The sequence below is a fragment of the Eutrigla gurnardus genome (genome assembly GCF_963514095.1).
Source record: "Eutrigla gurnardus genome assembly, chromosome: 16".
In the NCBI taxonomy this organism is placed as follows: Eukaryota; Metazoa; Chordata; class Actinopteri; order Perciformes; family Triglidae; genus Eutrigla; species Eutrigla gurnardus.
The window spans coordinates 16,220,145-16,241,594 of record NC_139927.1 but is presented as its reverse complement, the minus strand read 5'-3'; the positions used below and the strand labels follow the sequence as shown (position 1 = coordinate 16,241,594).

The following is a 21,450-nucleotide window of genomic DNA, read 5'->3' as shown; positions in this document are numbered from 1 at the left end:
ACATATGTTTTTAGACATCATTCATTTTTATTGCGTCTAGAAAGAAAAAATGTGATTTATCATGATGAGATGTATTGTATATTTAATGTACAGTCTATGTGGAAATTTCAATGTAGAGCTTCCTGAGGTCTGGGGTCAACCAAGAAGTCGCACTGGTACTGTATTTAATAAAAGGAGAGCTTTTCTGGAGATGGTAAACAAATCCTTTTGAAAGATTAGACTTGTGCTCGTATTTCATTGTGAGAAAGGGTTTTAGGAGGTATATCACCCGGCGGTAGCGGTGCTCAGCCCTCCTGCAATCTCTTTAAACTAGGGGGACCATGCACATGTGCTGTAATGCATGCACCATAGGTGTTTTCATCTGGATGGGGGAGATATATCTCAGCTTAGCACACCTACCGAGCGCACCTTTTTTCAGCATCATGGACAGCACCTCAGCAGAAAATTAGGTTTCATCTCCCAAAAAACACAGTTTAGTTGGTGTAATACAGATGGTCAGATATATTTTTCAAACTAACCACAAGGTATTTGTCAGTGGGCACAAAGCCCAGGCCAACTGTGTCAACTAGTGTTTATTGTTATTAATATGAACTTAAATGGCAGCATTTCACTGCCGGAACCTGGAGCTCTTCATTATGTGTGTGTATGAACAGAAAAGTTTCTGGACTTACCTCGTTGACCATGACTAAAAGGACACCGTTGTTTGCGACAGTTCGCACTGCAATATCAAATCTTGTGACAACACCAAACTTGCCCCTCCTCCCCATGTTATTGATGAGTGCGTAACCCGTTCCATCAAACAGGTAGCTGGCAATACGACTCTGGGAAAATGCCAACTTGTACCTGCGGGCAGAGGGAGGAATATTATTTTAATCATCGGTCTGTCTGATACATTCCTTGCAATTCAACACGAGAAAAAATGATGAAACGAAATGGCTGGATTAACAAATGTGGAAAGATTGGCAACTCCTCCAGGGCTCTCAAATGTTCCAGGTTTACTGAATGCCAACTGGTAGATTGATAGCCAATTTGTTAAGGGGATTTGCACCACTAAAGTTTTAAGAGCTTAAAGTGGCTACAGATAACATTTCAAGTAGAAAACTTTATTATGCGTCTCCCTCTTCGCCTTCTTTGCCTCATCCATCAACTCTATTGCCGGGTCGTTTCCACAGTTAATATAACTATGGAAAGCTACTGGAGTTCCCTCTCATCTCTTCCCTCATGAAAAGTAAGAAGTGTACCTGTAATGTGCAGCAAAGAAATGAGTTTGCCATCCTAGTTTAGACTACGGAGCCTTTATGTTATTACTTTATTCATAAATATGGAAGGATCTCAAACACTATCCTCTTCCTTTTTAGCGTAAATGGTGATTTCTGAGACAGAATTGAATCATGAAAACGAAGTTTATAGGAAACAAAATCTAAACGCAGATGGCGTCAGTAATCTTAAACCCTGACTTTGTGCAATCAACAGCAAATATCTGCCCCGGGGCAGTAGTGGTGCTAATGTGCACTGTACCTGGGACACGGCGTGGTCGTCACAACGTCCATTCTGTGAGTCTGTTTGAAGTTGTAGAGACTGATCACGTCGTTGTTCAGCGAACCCAACTCGATGCAGCCAACAAACGGAGCAAGACTCAGAGGAGGGGGAAGCTGGAGGATAAAAAAAGAAAAGAAAAGGAATGTGATCATTCAGGGAAACAGATGATGAAATGAGAATCTATGTGTGATGATGATTAAGGCGTTACCCTGACGTCAGCCGGGACACCGCCAACATAGAAGACTATATCCTTGGGGTCAATGTCAAACAGTGAGTCGGAGCCTGGAGCTTCGCCTTTCTGGATGAACTTCTGCTCGTCTGTGTTGCTCTGGCTGGGGATGGTCAGGAAGACTTTCCCATGTCGGCCCAGCCTGCATGAAAAGGAAGGGAAAGGTAGTTTTGACCTCATAATCTGCTGACACATTGTCCTACAGAGCCTTCAGAGTAATAATACGTGTATATAATACATGTATTACTTGATGACCTAAGGCAGGGTTATTCAACTGTACTGTTCAGGAGGGCACATTTTCAGAAAGCTAAGAGGGGGCCGTGTATTTCTAACCCCTTTATGAGTTAAACCTTTTTTTCATCTTTTTGCTAATTTGCATTTATTGGGTTCTGTTTCTGACAGACTTAATATATTACACTTATTTTTCAAATACACTCAGCGCCGAATCTGTGTAACAAATGGATTCAACTCGAAAAATTGCTGCAACCACTTATAAGACATAGTTGAGTAAAGGAATGATCGTCATGTACTTCCATCATAATGTTGCTGCATCTCAAATGAATCTGTTCTATTAAATCACTTGTGTCTCTTGGAATGTTTGTACGAGTGATTCTTGAATAAAAGCTTCCATTAACGGATATTACCTCTCCACTTTAATGTAGTTGAAGACTGCGGGCCATTGGCTGACGGGCTTGGAGCCCAACGGGATCTCAACATCTTCCCCCCCGAGGTTGTACACGTACACCAGGTTGTCATTCTTTATAGCCAGACCCATGTAGTCTTTCCTACCCTGTGGGCAAAAACAGCAGAAGAAACTCTCAGGGTTGTTTCATTTTGTCATTTTACAACTCAAGCTCTCCACTAGCGTTACCAACGGGGGAAAAATCCTATTTTATGATATTCAACCTTGAAATATAGTGCTTTAAAAACAGACAAAACATCCTGCATTTGAGACCCTGGGGACATTATTCAGGCAGACAACCGCATAGATTGCAGCCGCAGTGAAATCACCAAGGTGAAGTGTGCTTAAAGGGAACAGAGAGGCCTCACATTGGCTAACTGCACTGTTTCTGTGCACTGGTGGGCGGGGGCTCACGGTATTTATGTAAATGAGGTCCGGCTTTGAAGGCGAACACATGCACTTTTGTCACAGGCGTCTCTTGGAGACCTTCTGAAAAGGGCCATTGCTACCTCCATGATCACGACAAACCATTCATGTCCACAAGCGGCTCGCTGCCTTTCATCTTTGTCCCGGGCCTCCGGGTGCAAGTTTGAATCAGCAGCAGATCTGGGCCACATACCCTCCAGAAAACCTCCCTGCTAACTAGCGCCTATTCGGCACATACAAAGGGGGAAGGACATGCTGCTCGTACACGTAACTCTTAGAAATTAGGGTTCCAAAAGGGTGTTTGTATGAAGGACTGAGGTTCCAACTTAAACCACCAACAAAGGGGTTTTCAAGGATTCTATGTAAGACAAGGGGTGACATTATTAAGGGTTCCCTTTTCATCCAAAGAACCCTTTTGAAAAAAAGGGTTTAAAGACAAACTAACTGAATCATCATTGTTGTGGGTTGTGCTGCACTACTCCCTTTGGGGGCTTCAACGGAACCAGTGTGGGTTCTAGATGAAACCCTTGGGGGAGGGGCTGGGTTCTCAGTAGAACAGCATAGCCTAGCACCATCAATCCAGACTCCAAGCATTTTAAAAGTAGTGTGCTTGTCGTCTTGCAGACAGACATACATAAAGCATGGTTCTGTGTATATCCTCTCATAGAGGGTTCCAGATGGATTCTACAAGTTTCTACCAGGAACAAAAAAGCATTCTCCTATGGCAACAAGAAGTGGAATCCTATATGGTTCTAGTTAGCACCTTTACTTGTAAGAGTGTAGAGTTGTCAGCTAAATGTGCACCTATTTTTCCCCCACAGGTGCTTATACTTGATGTCATGGCTCCCATCGCAGTTGTTTTTTTTAATCATAACTGATCATCGTAAGTGGCAAAGCAAACAATGTTTCCCCTGGATTCCTCACGTTTCTGTCTCCCAGGTACAAGATGAAGCGGTCCTCTATGGGATCCTTGTCAGGGTCCACTCTGATGAACAAGCTGATGGACGTCACGGTCTTCAGGTCTTCCAAGTTGCTGTGAGGGTGAACCTCCACGGAGGACTGGCCGTTGAACTTCATGGACACTTGGACCTGACGTTGAGACAAAGCACAATGACTTATTACCTGATAACATCCATGTATGACCCACCACAACTACGTAGCTGGATGTTTGGCAGACTGAGCAGATAAATTATTCCTCTAACATCGGATCATGAATGTATGTAAATTGGTTGCCATGGTAACCATATTGGAAGCATGTCGATGAACTTACTTTCTTGGCCACACTCCGGGCTTGTGCTATGAGCTCTCTGATCCTCAGGATGTTGGTGGTCACGTTGTTGACAGGCTTCTTCTCTTCGACCACCTTCAGCTTGTCCAGCAGCTTCGGAACGAGAACGTCCAGGTTCTCCACTGACAAGAACATCGAACGAGAAGAAAACGAGAGAATTTAAAAAGGAACAAACATATGGAGAAACTGAAGAAAGCAAACACAAAGTAAATAGATTTTGGAGTTACTGTTAAATGGTATTAAAAATGGTGATTTCCCACCGAGGACCTTTAGAATATCGTGTGGTACCTGCTTCCCCGGCGGACAGGATGGCCTGCTCATAAGCCGCTGTGGAGTATTCGTCTTTTCTCATGTTGTCGGCCCACTCCTCCACCCTGCTGCTGATGGGGGTGATGGTTTGAAGGACGTCTGCTGAGCGGTTCAGAGTCCCCTCAGCCACCTCCAGGGTAAACGCCAGGCGCTGTGGTGTTCTGTCTGGAGTGGATGTAAAAGTGGCGTTAAAACCCAAGTGTTTCAAAGGGTCACTTCATCTAAATATTCTCTTCTTAAAACCTGGGAAATAAAACCAAATCCATCTGTGCAGCTCAATACGACTACATACGTGAGAAACTTTTTTTGCAGCGTGGGTGAAACCAACCTGTTCTCACCCCCAACTCGTCAAATACCAACGCTACGTTATTGCCCCTCTGAGGCCCCTTTGACTCCTGTACTAAACACACTGGGCTTTCATCTGACTCCAATATAAACCTGGGTCATTATTAGTTCGCTGAGAGCAGCTGATCGAGTTTAAAGAACGTGAGAGTCGGAAGTTTATTTTGAAAAGAGACTCTACGCATGTAACAGGCGGAAACCGTAGCCTCCTACGCTGGGAGTTTATTTTGAGAAGACGCTGTGCATGCCACCAGCAGAAACCGACATTCCATCCCCGACTGTCCAAAACTGATGCTAAAGGGCCACTGATTGCCTTTGAGTCACATATTGAACACCATCAAACTGAAACCCTAAAATATCTAAGATTCCTCCTACCTGTATGAATTCCGCTGATATCCTCCTCGATGTCTGCAAGTTTTTTGGTGTTTTTCTCCATGGTCTCTTGGGTCTCCTCGATGTATTTCAGCTTGTCAGCGACCTCGGCTTCAACCTCTATTACAGGGAGATAAAAAAAAGAAAAGTCAAAGGGACATCGGATTGTGGACACGTTAATGTTCATTCTGTGACCGTCCCCATACCAGTTTGCTCTGAATACAATGAAACGGACTCCTTGAAAGCGTTGATGCTCTGCGTTACCAGGTACCCGAGCTGCTTATCGATCCCAGCCACGGCCTGAAACACAGAACGCATCCCTCAACTACTGAATGTATGAAGGACTCACAGGGCGGGCGCATGCTGTGTGTTTCTCTACAAGCGTACGTCTTCGGCTCTTTGGGATAAGTTGTGGGTGGTGAGCGAGGTGATGTTGGCATCGTCGACGTATTTCACGATGTTGTTGTAGACGTTGGCGGCACTTATGGCTTTCTGCACGAAGCCGTTGGCGTCACTCTTTCTCAGATCCCTGGTGGAGACAGGATGAGAGATGCTTTCATTTAGTAAAACCAAGTTTATGATGAAACGTGATTATAAATTATGTTGGAAACCGCCATGTCAAACAATGTCTACAACCATTGCACCATGATAGAAAAGTAAACAAACGCTCACTTTATATTCTGTATTGCTCCCACACATGCTTGCTACTACAGAAGAGAGCTATACGAATCGTAGATTGATTGGGTTATTATGAACCCACCACTACGCTTTTCATCATTTGCTTCCCAAATGTATTCAGAGGTTTTCTGGAAATTACAGAGTCGGTATGAATTAAGGGGAATAGATGTCTTTAGAAACAGCTGAAAATAGCTCTCCACCGTTAGTACTCATGCCGTTTCATTTAAAAGGGCATTAAGCAGCTGGTGCTTTGTTGCTCTTCACAGGTCTGATTATGTGTCGTGTGATACAGAAGGGGGTCTCACTCCTCCAACGCGGTGGCCTGCTGGTCCAGCTCGTCGGCGTGCTCGTCAGCCCTCTGCACCAGATCTCTGTCAGCCATGGAGAGACGCTCTGTCTTCTCCGTTAGCTTCTCGCCGGCGCCATCGATCGCCGCGTGGTACTCGCTCACGTTCTGTGCACACACACACACACACACACACACGCTAACATTGTTACCTTTGGAATGATTGTACTTCACAGAGTAACTCGATAGAGACCGACTTTGACTAAAAAGGGATAGCCGTTTGAGAACACAGCTTATTTAATCTCCGGCATCCACAAATTGCTTCCAAATCAAATTGGCCGGTTTCAGATATGACACAGGCTGCGTCTCAGCAATCCATTTCATGAATAAATTCAATGCAATCCCAGAGATACTGCAGCCACACATCAAAGTCTATTAGATTAGGACGCAGAGCTCCCTCATTCAGTGAGCCATTTAGAAAACCTGAGCATCACTGGACAGCAGGGCCCCTGACCCCCGCTAATGAAACCCCCATGGGTCCGCCTGACAAGGTCCTCGCAGTCATGTAGGCCTCACCTGCACCATGGCATCCACCTCAGCCACGTTTCTCTCTGTCTCAGAGATGGAGCCTCTGGCTGCTTCCAGTGTGTCGTTGACAGCATCGTGGTTCTCCATCAGCCCCTGCTGCTTGGCCTGGGGGCACGAGGACACAAACAGGATCAAATGTAGGCACAATTCAAGCTTCACGGCGAGGAAACACAAGGGATCAATAAACAATGAAGGGATGGCCACGTCGCCGTAAAATAAAATGTTTAGACAGAAGAATCACAATCGTTGAAAGAAAAGTTTGCCATTTAACCAAATACGCTTCTTCGCGTTCTTTTTGAGAGTTAGCAGAGAAGATTCTCATGTCTGTGTGTTTGGAGGTAGTGCTAGGAGGCAATTTGCTTAGCTTAGCATAAAGACTGGAAGCACTGCAAATAGCTAGCCTGGCTCTGGCTACCCATGCTTCCAGTCATTTATGTTGAGCTAAACTAATCTCCTCCTGCCTCTCGCTGTGTGTTTGACAAACCAGCCTGTTTGTAAGTCATAAGTTTGTTCTTGATGTTTCAGGAATACATTTCTAATCATAGTCTGCGGAAGTCTGCAAACAAACAAACCAGGAAGCTGCTGTTCATGAAAAGTAGGGAGAGGTAGAGTCATTTTCTCATAGACTTCTATACAATCAGAGAGGAGTCGCCCCCTGATGGCCAGTAGAGAGAATGCTAGTTTAAGGCACTTGAGCATGGGCTGCACTTTTCAGAACCGGAGGTTGCCTCCTGGTGAAGACACGTACAATATAACCACTTCATCACTGGTTTCATGGTTTCAGGTTATATCTCTCTCTTTCCTAACAATCAACAATCCAATAACACTATGTCCAGATAAAGTGTCCTGCTGTGCAGTAGCTTTTAAAATGACTTCAGTTCATTTACTCTATAGAAGAGCACCTCAGGCAGAGTGTGCAGTGCAATGAATTTCTATCCTGTTCCTAAGGGAGGTATGTGGATTTTGGAGATAATGGTTTACAGTACCCACGCCCCACGTTTAATTTGACTGCATGACTGAGTATGGCACAATGGTGAGATCATGTGATTGGCCGAGGTCACCCGGCAGTGTGCACACGGTGGCTGACAGCTGGTGTCGACCGGTTTGTGCCGAAGCTGGGAAAAGCCCCAGATTAGGAGAGGCTCCATGTTTGGTTAGTGCACCATTCACGGCAGAGACCCTGATCATGGAGATCCCCACTGCTGATAAAACACGCGCTACCAGAAACAGCAGCTGTGAGCCATAATGTCAACCAGGGCCTGATGACGAGGGCTGGATCACAACTTCCTCAATCCAATCCAACCACGTATGATTTTACAAACACATCCATAGAAAACCATTCCAATATGTTGGGATATTTAGATGTTTCAATGTGTCATCTTGTTTTTTATTTTAATGTATTTTATAATTCACCTTGGTATTTTATTTTCTCTATGTGAAGCATTTCATACTTTGTTTTGACAAATTATAAGATTTTTTTTTTCTGTACGGTAATGATTCTGCTGTATCATGGTTCCTTAGGTTCCTCAACGCCGGGATGCTTGTAAAAGGAGACACCGCTGTGGCGTAGAACCACAAACCAAAGTTCAGTATAAAACAGGTGCGATTGTGACATATTGAGGGGTCTTCTTTCTGTGATAACTTTTTAAAAAACGCCTTGTGCCTGTTGACAGGGAGGCTCCTCAGTGCGTTGGAGTGAAAGTCCTCATGGTTTGTAACATTGTGAGAGGAGATAAAGCAGACGGCACTTAGAGGAGGAACTCTGTTAGCACACTCCCTCGCAGCAGGGAGGAAGGGCTGCGAGGTGTTCTTCACTAATGTGTCCATCCAGCCCAACGAACGCAGAAAGAGAAGGTAGGCGAGGCGGGAGAGGGGGGAGGAGCCTGGAGAAAAGTTTGTGGGAAATCACCTCATTCCTCTGGAATTTGAGGATGCTGGCTGTGTTCTTGTCCTCCGCCTCCTGGACGGTGCCGGCCGATTTCTGGAGAAAACCCCGAGCGTCCGACAGCTTGGTGGAGAAGCGGGACAGGATCTCCGTGACGGGCGGGAGGCGGCTGTCGGTGATCATCAGCTTCTTCTCCAACTGGCGGATACGCCTCAGCACTGGAACCAGAAACAAGATTACCTTCTCATCGGTGTCACAGCGACTCTGGACCTGCTACTGTGAACACTGGTCAAATTAGCTGAGAGCAGTGGGACTTGATTAAAAGTCACTGTTAATTACTAACTAGTTTGGTAGGCCGTACTCTATCTTGAGAAACACTTCATTTCCTCCATTCTGGTGATGTTTTATGCACCAATTTATGGAAATGTTCTTATTTACGTACTGATAACATTCAGGGTGGCAGGTGACAATTCAAAATATCTCACGGTCATGGGCTTCTGTCGACTCGTCAGTGGCGACGGGCCCTCGTGGGGACAGATCCAGCGTCCTCATCCAGGTCACCATTCCCAGGGCCCGCTCAGTGTTTCGTTTGGCCTCCTCCGGATCCACATCCTGGTGTACACTGTACAGCTCCCAGTCCTGGATCATCTCTGTGTACGCACAGTAACACAGTAAGTGTTCAGGTCAAATGTCTTCTTTTTAAATTCAGCACTCCTAAGATATGTATGGCCCTATCTTCAGTTTGGTACCTTCAATGTTCTGGTTGAGATCAGTGAGGTTTTTGCTGAGTCGCTCAGCCAGGGTGAAGGTCTCCAGTGTGTCGTTATCCAGCTTGTTCCCAAGAGTCTCCACCACACTCTCCTGGAAAACCACCACACAAAACAATCACTGACAACACAACAAACAGTGGGGAGTCACGTGCTTCTCCAGACCAAGCTGGAAACCTCAGGCGTCTCATACAAAGATTAGACCAAGTCTAAATGTCAGGTCTAAGTTTGTCATTTAAAAAAAGTTGCTCTGATGTCATAAGAGGACAAAATGTTCCCATCCTAAAACTGCTATTAAGATATTCTTTCATATTATTTTCCTCTTTCACTTACATTTTTTAACCAACATCATTCCTGATCATAACAACCAAATATTTATCCGGATCAGAATTGTAACCCTTTAATTGCCAGTTTGTTTACATGAAAAAAAGCAAAAGAAATTCTACATATTAAATGTGTTTTTTGTTTTTTTGTATGCATTGCATTCATGCATTCCATGATAAAGCAGCAATGCCCCTAGTGGAGACCAGGAAAGTAGCATGAATTTGCCCAAAATGTCTTAATCTGGTGTCTGAAGCCAGGGTTCTACATTTGTAGTCTGATATTATAGAATACATGACTTTTACATGGATTATTACAAAAAATATGTTTTTAATGGGTTAAAAAGTGTGTTTTTTTATATTATTACTTATGATCAGAGCTGAGGTTGAACTTCCAAAATTAGAGGAAAGAAAATTGCCACACCCGTGCCACAATTTTTTCCATATGCATTAATCAGCTTGAATTAATAAAATGTATAAGCACTAACGCCCCTTGTGATGCATAAAGCTTAATGGTCTGAAGCCTTTTCATTTCCAGAGACTTCCCTCAAAGACCATGTGTGATTTAAATGAAAGATTGTGCTTTGCTGACCGATTCTCCCAGCTGTTTGATGTCCAACACCACAGCGTCCGTGGCCTTCTCCAGATCCCCGGTCTGGGCCTTCATCACGGAGGACTTGTTTCTCCAGTCTTGGAACTGAGACTGGGAGCAAAGCAGATTCATTCATTACACCAGCTCGAGTTAGGCATTTGTTCGTGAGCACGTTAAGGATGTATTGTGTCCTAGATTAACACCAATGATAACACGTGAATGATCAATGTGATGATCAAGTGACACCTTTTGACCATTGATCCACTGTTCATATCAGAATATTGATTGGTGCAGCACTGGCTCACACTTCTATTCCTGCGTGCACTCGCACGTACCTGCAGTCGATGAGCAGTGTAGTTGTAGTATTTGAGCCTGTCGTTGGCAGCAGCGCCAGTGGAGATGTTCAACACTCCGACCTTCAGCTGGTCCAGCGTCTTATTGGACAGCCGCAGGTCTCCGATCAGATGCCAGATGCACTCGTCACAACCTGAAGCCAAGAAGAAGAGGGGATTTCGGCACTGCAGCACAGCTGTATCCAGCTGTTATGTGTCTTTTCAGAACTGAGTGTCTGCTCCAGCTGTTGAGTCCACTTACTGATGTTGCACAGGTTGACTGTTGCAGCCTCGGCCAGACACTCTCCTGTATGCATATCACAATGGCCGCTCTCACAGTCACACTCTGCAAAAAAAATACATAATAAAAAGATATTTAAAAAAGCAGATGCATGTCATCATACAGGCCTACATTCTTGATCAGCTGGAAACAGGTCAGTGCAGTTATGAAAGTATATAAAGACCCACAGATGGTAGTTTGGCTCAAGGCCGGCACATCTGTCTTGTGGCCTCTCTTGTGTGGGACTGATGGTTTTAGCAGCTGTGTGTGTGTGTGTGTGTGTGTGTGTGTGTGTGTGTGTAGATTCGGGCTGCATGGTGATGTCATCTCAGCAGACTACTGTGGTAGTGGGTGTGGGAACATGAGTGCTCAGAGCAGCCTTTTCCTCGGGGAAAGCGTTATGTGCATTGAATGTTTTACTCAAGGTCTGGGGGGAGGTTCCTTTTTTAAACTTTTACATGAATTATGACTGACGGATGACTTACTCTGGCAGCCGGAAGAGCTGTAGTCCCAGTGGCCTGGGAGGCAGCGCTCGCAGTAACGACCTCCGGCCCCCGGGCGGCATGGACAGCTGTGGGTGAGAGGATGGCAGGTGGAGCGAATGGAAGCCGGCCCGCATTCACACCTTCGACAGCCCTGACAGCTGGAGAAACCGGAGTAGCCCTCCTAGATTACATGAATGAAAAGCACTGTTGGATCCCAGGACATGGACGCTCATTTTGAGGCATTTTGTTGCGCACCTTTAAAGTAAGTAAAATTGCGGCTATCGGTCATATATGAGTAGTTCAGTTCTGCATCAATGCGTGCAACACAATTCTCAATGTTGGTAATAACTGCACAGGAAAACTGCACATCCAAAAACTGCGAGGAACCAAAACCCTCTGAGGCGCCAAAAACGCCGGTGATCTCGGCCGACATAATGTCTTAAAGCCACCGAAACTAGAAAACCTAATCGATTGACACCAACCATGTCATGTCAGCTTGTCAGAATGAGGCTAAACGACGCTCCAAGTCAGGATAGATTTTGTGGGTGAAAACTGACACAACGAGTCTCTTGACCTCTGACCATGTGAAAAAATACATTTTAACACTCGATCGACACATTTTATGACACTTCTCCAAATGTTTCAACTATGAATTTCTAGCAACAAGAACATTACAACAAGAACATTACAACACTACTTTTACTGTTTACCTGTAATCATTTCAGCTGACCTGGGTATGTTTTTTGCCCCATCCTACTTATTTTGATGATGTTGCTGCGCAGCCAGATAATGTTATTATTACCGATAGGGTTGGCGGCCAAATCCCAGAAAATAACACCAACACTGTAATAAAGTGGAATTATCCTTGAACCTCCTGGAAATTCCAGCTGGACCTCACGGTTCCTCTCACCTCACATTGGTCGCACAGTCGTCCGGTGACACCCGGCTTGCAGTGACACACTCCTGTCCTGTCGTCACACGAAGAGGTGCCACATTCATTGCACACGCACTCTGCGACAGACACAGGGATGAGAACAGCGGAGGTCAAATGATGTCACAAGCGTGGTGGAAAGGGTTATTTTTAGACTTGCAGGGCCTCCAAAGAGGCATACGGCGTAATCCTCGATCCTGAGTTGTCAGCCTTGCTGTGTCTGAAATCACTCATGAGTTCTCCACCGTCCGAATGTTTGGTGAGTTATTATACCCTATAAAGAGGCAGTCCTCTATACAGGGTATAATCATTTTCAAGATGAAATGTGTGATAAACTCAGTAGATTATCCCACAATTCACCTTGAAAATTAATGTACAACCGATGGTCACTAACCGAGGGTGATATACCATCATGCGTTACGCTGAAGGAAAATAGACCGTATATAAGAAATGGCTGTAGTCATGGTGGCGTCATTGGTCTATGGCTTTGAAGCCTCAAATTCGCCATTTTGGCCATTGCCATCTTGGATTTTTCGCAACCGGTGAAGGAAGTGACCATATTTGGACAGTGGAGTGTTGAAGTAATTTTAGTAGCTAACTGAATCTAAATGGACCATAATTTACTAAATGAACATCATGCTGGATTGAAGAAGACTTGAAACTAGAGATTGAGACCATAAACTCATGTTTATGATGTTTACTGAGATAATACATCAAGAGAGAAGTAGGGTCATTTTCTCGTCGACTTCCATGCAATTCGTTTTGCAACCAGAGGAGTCGCCCCCTGATGGCCAGCAGAAAGAATGCAAGTTTAAATTGTTTTTTTTCATTATTTTGTGTGCTCACAAAGTCCTCACACACATAGAACTCGCTGGGCAGTGAGTATGGAGGAGTGAATGAGTGAGTGATTCAGACACAACCTTTCTCTTCAGACTGACACACACTACACACACAAAAGGGTAAACTCTAACTTCTGCTGCATCATCATTTTTATATAGCTAAGAATATATACAAGCATTTATGGGATGAAAAACGATAATTCATTGAAGCTATTCATATGCTGGCTCCAACACATGATGTGGTATTGTATGCCAGGTCATCTTGTGCTGTACTTCACTGCAGAATGCTGAACTGCTGGCACTGGCGTATGACGAGAGAGTGTCAACAGTCGGCCAAAGCAACTGTGTCAACAGACTAAGTACGTGTTCCTGCTTTGATTATACTTTGTTGCTGGTTGAAGATGCACCAGTAAAACTGTTCAGCTTTCATGGAACATTTAGCAACAACAAAACCTTCACTGAAGCATAACCTTTGAAAATGGAGCTCCCCTTAACGCCACAAGTCTCTCAAGCATGGCTCAGACATATCTGGAATGAAGGCGTTCACTCGTTGCCCCCACCTCTGCAGTTCTTGGCACTGATGGCGTCGCCGTGGAAACCTGGGGCACACCTCTCACAGTTGGCACCGGCGGTGTTTCCCCAGCAGTGCTGGCAGTGGCCCGTCACGTTGTGGCACTCGTTGAAGATCAGGTTGGGGTCGGAGTTGCTGTTACAGTCGCATTTCTTACAGGAGTTGCCAATTTCCATTGGGTTGCCATAGTAACCTGGAGCACACCTGGATGAGAAAGACAGATGGCTTCGCTGTTACGATGAGCAAGTTCAGTAAAAATCCATCTTTGAATACTCTCTTTGATTTTTTTTCTTACACTCACACATGATTTGAATGGTACAGATTCCAGACTTGCAGGATTTTGGTGGTTTCCTCGCAACCCGAATTTGATCATATAGGAAATCTTTGCATGTTGGCAGAAACTGTAGTCCTGTATGGGTAGTCATGGTGTCGTCACCCATAGGTTTGTAGTCTACTATTTTGGAGCCTCAAGTTGGGCATTTAGAATGCAGCCATCTTGGAAGTATTGCAACCAGTGAAGGAAGTGACCATATTTGGACTGTGGAGGAGTGACGGTTGGATCTAATGAATAGCAACCTTAATGCCTCCGTCTCCATCATGTTAACAATATTCAGCATCGACCTCCAAGTAATCTGACTTCTATTTACCGAGTCGCCTCGTGATGGCCAGGAGAGAGAATGCAAAGTTTAAGGCGTTTCAGTGTCGGCTTCACTTTTCAGAACCGGAGGTTGCTGCCTGACTGTAACCTTCTGCAAGACATCTTGGACTGCTTGAACGCTCATTGTATACTGTCATGAAGTTTGCTCACCTCAGTCAGTAGTTTTATAATGAGCTCAGAGAGCATTATTGCTACACGTTTGATTTGGAACTTTTCTTGTTCAAAGCCTCTTCAGCACTGACCTCTCACAGTAATGTCCGGCGTAGCCCTCCTGGCACTTGCACCGCAGAATGTCACTTCCTCTGTCACAGCGCACTGCAAAGCTGGCCGGACACACGGGGGAAAGTATGTCAGAGATTACCCGCCGCTATCCAACACGTTGGCAGCCTTGTAGCTGCAGAAACAAGAAGTGACCGGCTTACCTATTGGAGGGGACAGCGATGGGGCAGGCGCAGGGTTGGCAGGTGTGGTGATCCAGGCCGGCAGACAGCAGGTAGCCATCTTCACACATTTCACAGAAATCGCCTGTGCTGTGGTCTTTGCAATCCTGAAAGGGATAATATTTAAAAAAACAGCATTAAAACGATTGGTGATAAGAACTGAAGTGATTTGTTCACTCTGAAAAGGAGAAAGTCAGTGTGGGGAAACTTACTATACAAATGCCAGTGATGTCTTCACAGTAGTCCGCATGGCCTTTGCAGTTACATGGTAAACATATGTTTTGTTCGCTCAGGAAAAATCCTTTTTCACAAACCTGCAACAGGAACAGAACATTCTTATTAAAACAAAACAATTCTTATTAAACAAATTCCTGTTAAGTCACTTCATCGCCAAATGACACAAGTGATTGTGTCGATGGCCCACTGATGAAGATTCTTGCATTTGCAGTACTATGAACTTGGTGTCTGTGGCGGCATTCCTGGAAAAACATCACTTCAGTGTTTCCACGTCCAGTGTGAACCCAGCAGTAAAAGTCTGTCCCTGGTGTTTTCTGCTCTGGATTCTAACTGGTGTTTTATGACCGCCAGTAGCCAACTACGTCATGGCAGGTGTGTTGCCATGACCCGAGAGAGCAGAGTGTTGAGTGTGAAAGCTCCAACCAGCAACGTCGCATTCGGCCTGACCTGCTGGAGGACTCTGTTGGTCTTCTTGGCCCTTTAGCTTCTCACATCCAACTGAATCTTGTCAGTGATCTTTGACACCTTCTTCAAATTTGATAAACACATAAGTTCAATTGTCAAAACCAGCTTTTCCAAACTTTGACCTTCAACCAAGGTCAAGGCGTTTCTCTTTGTATGTGGGTGTAGAACAGCTTTCTATTCCTCGACTGCAATAAGAACAAAATGCAGCTGCTCGTATTCAAACTGTAAAAAGAAGTTTTGGGCTCCCTTCACTGACTTCCTGTCCGTGTCAGTGTTGGTTTTAAGATTCTGTTGCTTGTTTTGAAGGTTTTTTAGATGGTCTCTTACCACTCCAGTTAGAGCACTGAGGCGTCAGATGCTCCTGGACATCCCCAGAACCGGACATGAAAATGGTGGTAACCAAGCTTTTATTCTCTGGAACAGCCAGCCGATTCATATAAAAGCTGCAGAGAATCTAGAAACATTTAAATCCCTGCTGAATACTCAACTCTTCTCACTAGCATTGGATTGTTTTTAGCCTGACTTCATCTTCTATTCTCTTCTCTGTATTTTATTCCTACTATGTGCAAATTATGTTTAGTGTTTTTTTTTCTGTTCTGGTAATATTCCAGATAATACTAATTATTGAACTGACTATTGACTTGTCCATTGTAGCAAGTGAATTGTGAGCAAAGTGCTCTGAATGTCAGCAGCTTCCTCCCGTTTACAGAATGTCATTCTACAACCGGCATCCTGTCTGATGTTTGTTCAACACGGTTTCTCAGGATGGTGTAATGTCAGCACACACACACACACACACACACACACACACACACACACACACACACACACACACACACACACACACACACACACACACACACACACACACACACACACACACACACACACAGCCCTTTGAACATTTGAAGCAGCACCATTCAATGAGGCGTACAATAGCGGTCTTTAAGAACTCCATAGTTTGACCTTCTTGTTCCACTCAGTCAACTGGACATTGCTGCATCCAGAACAGCCAGAAGACGGAACATTCCACAGACAAACAGCGCCGCATGCTTATTTATGATTCACATTTCCCTTTGATTTATTCACAGATGTGAGACAAAGACGTGCTTCTGTAGTGGGCTAATGTGGAACAGCGCTTGTGCCCAGATCTCATGCACCGACACCAGATCCCAAAATGACCATCAATGTGTCGACCCTCCATGTAAACACATACTGAACATTCAGCTCACTGGTGCTCACAGAAAAAAAAAAAAGATTTGTTCCCAAATGGCAGTCGAAGCCATTAGAAGTAATGAACCTCAAGTTTATGGGAAAACCACTGGGATCCCAGCTAATTACCATTTGCAGAGCCACTTAAAAGAGTTTTGAAGTGGTTCAGGACTGTTAGCTGCGTGACAGTCTGTGATGGGTCAAACAGCTGCAGTGTGTATAAACAGGGGAGCGCGGGGCAGAGGGTGACGGCCGGTCAGGGGAACATGCAGCAGATGGTCTTGAGACAGGACATGGACTCTTCAGACTCCTTGGAAAAAAATGCAAAAGAATGCATCTCTAATATACAACCCAGTCGTCTGTGGAATAACATCTTTCTGCCTGGATGTTTGGATGATAACGATTTGCATTCCCCCCCAGACCTAAAGGGAAAAGTTCAACATTTTGGGAAATATGCTTAGTGGCTTTCTTTCAGAGACTGAGATCTGGAGATCGATATCAATTTCGTCAGTAAGCATGACATTTAGGCTGATGCCTAGCGTAGCATACTAGCAACAAGCCTGTTGAGTTCTAAAACCCATCAATTGACATCTCATTCATTTAACCTAAACAGAAATTTAAGGGCAATTTTAGGAGCGTTGAAACTGGTTATTGCTCTGCACTAAAAAAGTTGGTGGAGACCAAAGCCGGGCTAAAAGTAATGAATATCGACATAGATTCTTCAGGTATCACGAGATACAGCTAGAACTGAATGTTGCATCCTACCTCCGTTGTATACACAGGCTAATGTTGTTTGCTAACAAGTTAGCCATAGCGTGTTGATACATTTACAGCTATAATTTATACTTCGCTTTTTCTGTCTAGCTTTGATAGCATGGAATCACTTTTCACGTTTGTTAGTTGCTGCCATGATAAACAATCACTCACATTTCATTCCATTTTACACGTTTCCGTCTTGTCGTGGCCACCAGTTTGAGAAGCATCAGGAGGAACAGCATTAGTAAACTTTAGAGCTGTTAGAACCATACTTTTAACCAAATGTGCTCTAAAACAAAGATTACACACTGGTTTGAAATGGTACACTTCCTGTCTCTGTCTCTGCTTTAACTGTGGACAGAACCAAGCTGTTTCCCCCTGGTTGCATCTTTATCTCAGAAAGACAATAATAGATAATACTGATCAAATATGTGTATTTCCGCAAATCCTAAACTGCTCATTTAAGACTAATTTCTCCTGGTTGTCGTCCTGTAAAATGGAATCTGAATGTTTCAATGGGAATTTCAAACATGGTGCAACTATCATGGAAATTAAAACATTTGACATTTGCAGCTTTCTGCCAACTATGAGCACACTCAGTAATGTGAACTATTTCTGTGGCCCTCCCACTGTGCCCACTACAGTGGAGAACAAAGATGACATTCAACATGTTACATACAGCCTCCCTGTTTTCATGTGAAGCTGCCTCTTCCAAGCATTTATCAGTGTATTTCCTGTGTGTTGACTGGATGCTTACAGGGCACGCCGTAAGTGTCTATCTCTGTGATACAGAGCCGAACAAATGTTGCTGGTATCAGGCACAAAAACAGGATTTGGCTGTACAGACCAGCGCTGTCCAAAGTCAACATACTCTCTGGTCATGTAGCTCCAAAACTGTGGCCGAGCCCTCTCTCTCAGCAGTGTGTGTTGTGTGTGTTTTGTGTGTGTGTGTGTGGGGGGGGGGGGGGGGGGGGGGGGGGCTCTCAATGGCAGCTGAATCTCTAGAAACAAGTTGAATAACTTTTAAATGCCATGTGTTGTGTGTTTTTATGTACATCTGCCTGCCGACAGAGTTTTCCCACAGTGGGAGAATTAAGTGGATTAAAATGTTAAAGCTTGAAGGTTGTATCTCATTTCTCATTTCCGCTTTGCCTCCCAGCCGAAGCGAGCCAGCTGATGTATTTATATTGACCTTGAAGAGAGGTTCAGACACTGGATTTAGTCATGCTAACTCCTCCGAACCTTCTCAGGACGGGAAGGATCCTGGGTCATGAGAATCCCATACAAACTCAATAACTGTGCTCAGACAGTCTGGCTGCAGGGGCGAGGCCTCCTCTCCAGGGACCGTCAACTCAGAAAACTCACAAATTGAGAAGTAAAGTTAGTACCATGAATCAAGAAATGTTTCAATTTTGCTATTTAGCACGTCCAAGTTTGGGGATTGAAAACATCTACATTCTCTGATTTCCGAGAACGCTTCTTCATACTAATACCTTTTCAGCAAAGTCACCATATAGTCAATAATCATGGCTCTAAGGTTCAGTTCTATCGTCTATTGTAGTTTATCTATGGCATTACATCTTGTTCTACTACTCTACTTCTATGTGCAGCTACAGGCAGCTAGAACATACATTACAAACTGCACAAGAAAGGCTGAGAAATCTTACTGCATATCGACATCAGGACATCATTTTGGGTTGATGTGTTGGCCTATTAGGATTCACACAATCTGGCAAGCAAGATGTTGCTCTAGAGTTAAGCATTTGGAACATTTCTGCTCAGATTGAGTTGACGATAACACCTTTGCAATAACATCACTATGGGCCGACTCTGCAAAATACAAGATTATGATTACGAAATTGTCTTAATTAGCATATGAATTTTGAGTATTGAGTAAAAATGTGTTTTCCGAGGTCATCTATTTGACTCGAAATGGACCACAATTTACTAAATGAACATCATGCTGTATTGAAGAAGACTTGAAACTAGAGGTTGAGACCATAAACTCATGTTTACAATGTTTACTGAGGTAATAAATCAAGAGAGAAGTAGGGTTAGTTTCTCAGACTTCTTTTTACAACCAGAGGAGTCGCCCCCTGATGGATAGTAGAGAGAATGCAAGCTTAAGACACTTCAGCATTGGCTTCACTTCGAGAAGTGGAGGTTGCCACCTGATTAGATAAAATGAAAATTTGCATTTAGAGGAAATCAGATGAACTCAGAATCAGATGAATATAGTTTAATTTAAATGTTTCAAAGAACATTGTCTGGCCTCTAAGCTCATAGCAAGCCAATGGACGTTACCCAGCAGTCTTGTATGCCTTTTCATGCCCTTACTGTCTATTGTGCTCTCGGTTTCTCTCTCTCTCTCTGGGGTGTTGCTCAACATTTGGCAGCTGGTTACTATTAGGGATCTATGAGGGAGGGGGGGCATGACAGTGGTGGAGACAGTAACTCAGAGCCCATCTGAGGCTCTAGCCTTGGAGAACGTCTGATGACACAAACACACATGCATGAACACAAAGCAGGACCATTGTGAAGTCCACACAAGACTTCCTCAGAGAGCTCTCCAGACATAACATAACTAATCACTCCCAAAACACTCCCAAACCTGCCAGAACCTTCTACAAGTTTTCAAACTCAACATTTGTGTACACAATCATCAGCCTCCTCACATACATGTGCAGTCAGAAATTAAACACTGCATGCAGCATTTACTAGCCAAAAAGAGATTAAACCAAAGTCTGTCTTACTTCCAGCAGCGACTGTTGCTGTTCCCCGAGCCTGGCGGCCGAAGCTGGACAAGCGATCCCTGATAGGATGCAGAGAAGGCAGAGGTAGGACAGAGATTGAGCAGCCATATTTGTGTGTTTGCCCAGTGGAGCACTGATCTCCCTCTCTGTCTGTGTCGATGTCAGTGTCTCCTGGCCGCAGGAAAGTTGAGCAGCTCCTCTCGCTCGGCTGCACCCGTTGGCTTCCCTTTTTTCCAATGCGCCGACCTCCAGATGCAGCGCTGCGTCTAGTCCCGGCCCGGCCAGAGTCCTGTAAAACAAACTTGTGTGGACTTCCTCCCTTTCTCTCCCTCCCTCCCTGCCCTGATTCCTCTCCCCTAGCGGAGTCGCCTCTCCCCTGAGCCTCCGCCTAAATCACATACAGATGGGAAGGCTGGAAACTGAGAGAAAGAGTGAGAGGGGGAGTGAGAAAGAGAGAAAGAAGAGAGGCATATGGGCAACAGAGGGCTTCTGTCTCTTGTGCAAAAAGGCAGGCTCGAAGGCAGACAGCGCACCCATCCAAGCTGCATATCTCCCCCCTGACTGGCAGAGTCAGATTGAGTGTTAGCTCCCCGTCTCCATTTGCAGGGCCGTGGCACCCTTTCACCTTGGGCTCAACAGGCAACAACTCCCCCCCCTGCTCTCCCCCTCTCCAGGGTGGGCAGAGGGTCTAAAACTTCAACACTCACTCTGCACTCCGCAGGCAGAAAAGAAACAGCTGCTCTGATATCCCAGGGCCCAGCTCCACCTCACAGCCCAGACATGAGCTTTTGTTTGTCTTCCAAGGTCGGACCATCAAAAGCTGAGAAATTTATGGATATTGTGTGAGGCTTCTAACAGGAAGAGCCTGAGCGTGAACACTTCCAGCACAAAGGATGTATTGTCAGTGGCTAAAAACAGTAGTTCCCCAGGACCTGATCAGCTGGATACTGTAAAGACCACATGATCGCGCATGCTGAAACTAATGGCTCTAACATGCAGATCCAAAGACATTTGTGACTTCACCACAGAGACCATGTTGTAAGCAGTTCCAAATACGTCCAAGATATGTGCTAGCCCATAGGACCATGAGGAAGTTATATGTCTCAAGTGACTAATAAACAGGTTGACGCATTCCAGTTATGTATGGCAGAGATATCATACAAGAGCAGAACAAGGCCTCAGGCAGCC

General features: G+C 44.7%; 1 protein-coding gene across 1 annotated transcript in view; it reads right to left on the bottom strand.

The window, feature by feature from the left end:
- Positions 1-20,560, bottom strand: part of lama4 (laminin, alpha 4) — a 29,703-nt gene extending 9,143 nt beyond the window's left edge. The window contains exons 1-25 of the mRNA XM_084030650.1: positions 20,263-20,560; positions 15,052-15,153; positions 14,822-14,946; positions 14,642-14,722; positions 13,731-13,945; positions 12,311-12,411; positions 11,401-11,581; positions 10,898-10,981; positions 10,639-10,790; positions 10,304-10,414; positions 9,374-9,485; positions 9,110-9,274; positions 8,649-8,842; positions 6,728-6,844; positions 6,171-6,319; positions 5,575-5,716; positions 5,394-5,487; positions 5,191-5,307; positions 4,453-4,638; positions 4,147-4,286; positions 3,801-3,965; positions 2,413-2,558; positions 1,748-1,910; positions 1,519-1,652; positions 672-843 (exon numbers count right to left, since the gene is read on the bottom strand). Coding sequence (XP_083886776.1) covers positions 672-843; positions 1,519-1,652; positions 1,748-1,910; positions 2,413-2,558; positions 3,801-3,965; positions 4,147-4,286; positions 4,453-4,638; positions 5,191-5,307; positions 5,394-5,487; positions 5,575-5,716; positions 6,171-6,319; positions 6,728-6,844; positions 8,649-8,842; positions 9,110-9,274; positions 9,374-9,485; positions 10,304-10,414; positions 10,639-10,790; positions 10,898-10,981; positions 11,401-11,581; positions 12,311-12,411; positions 13,731-13,945; positions 14,642-14,722; positions 14,822-14,946; positions 15,052-15,153; positions 20,263-20,370 — 3,456 coding nt within the window. The 5' untranslated portion in view covers positions 20,371-20,560. The remainder of the gene's footprint in view (positions 1-671; positions 844-1,518; positions 1,653-1,747; positions 1,911-2,412; positions 2,559-3,800; positions 3,966-4,146; positions 4,287-4,452; positions 4,639-5,190; positions 5,308-5,393; positions 5,488-5,574; positions 5,717-6,170; positions 6,320-6,727; positions 6,845-8,648; positions 8,843-9,109; positions 9,275-9,373; positions 9,486-10,303; positions 10,415-10,638; positions 10,791-10,897; positions 10,982-11,400; positions 11,582-12,310; positions 12,412-13,730; positions 13,946-14,641; positions 14,723-14,821; positions 14,947-15,051; positions 15,154-20,262) is intronic.
- Positions 20,561-21,450: the final 890 nt, after the last annotated feature.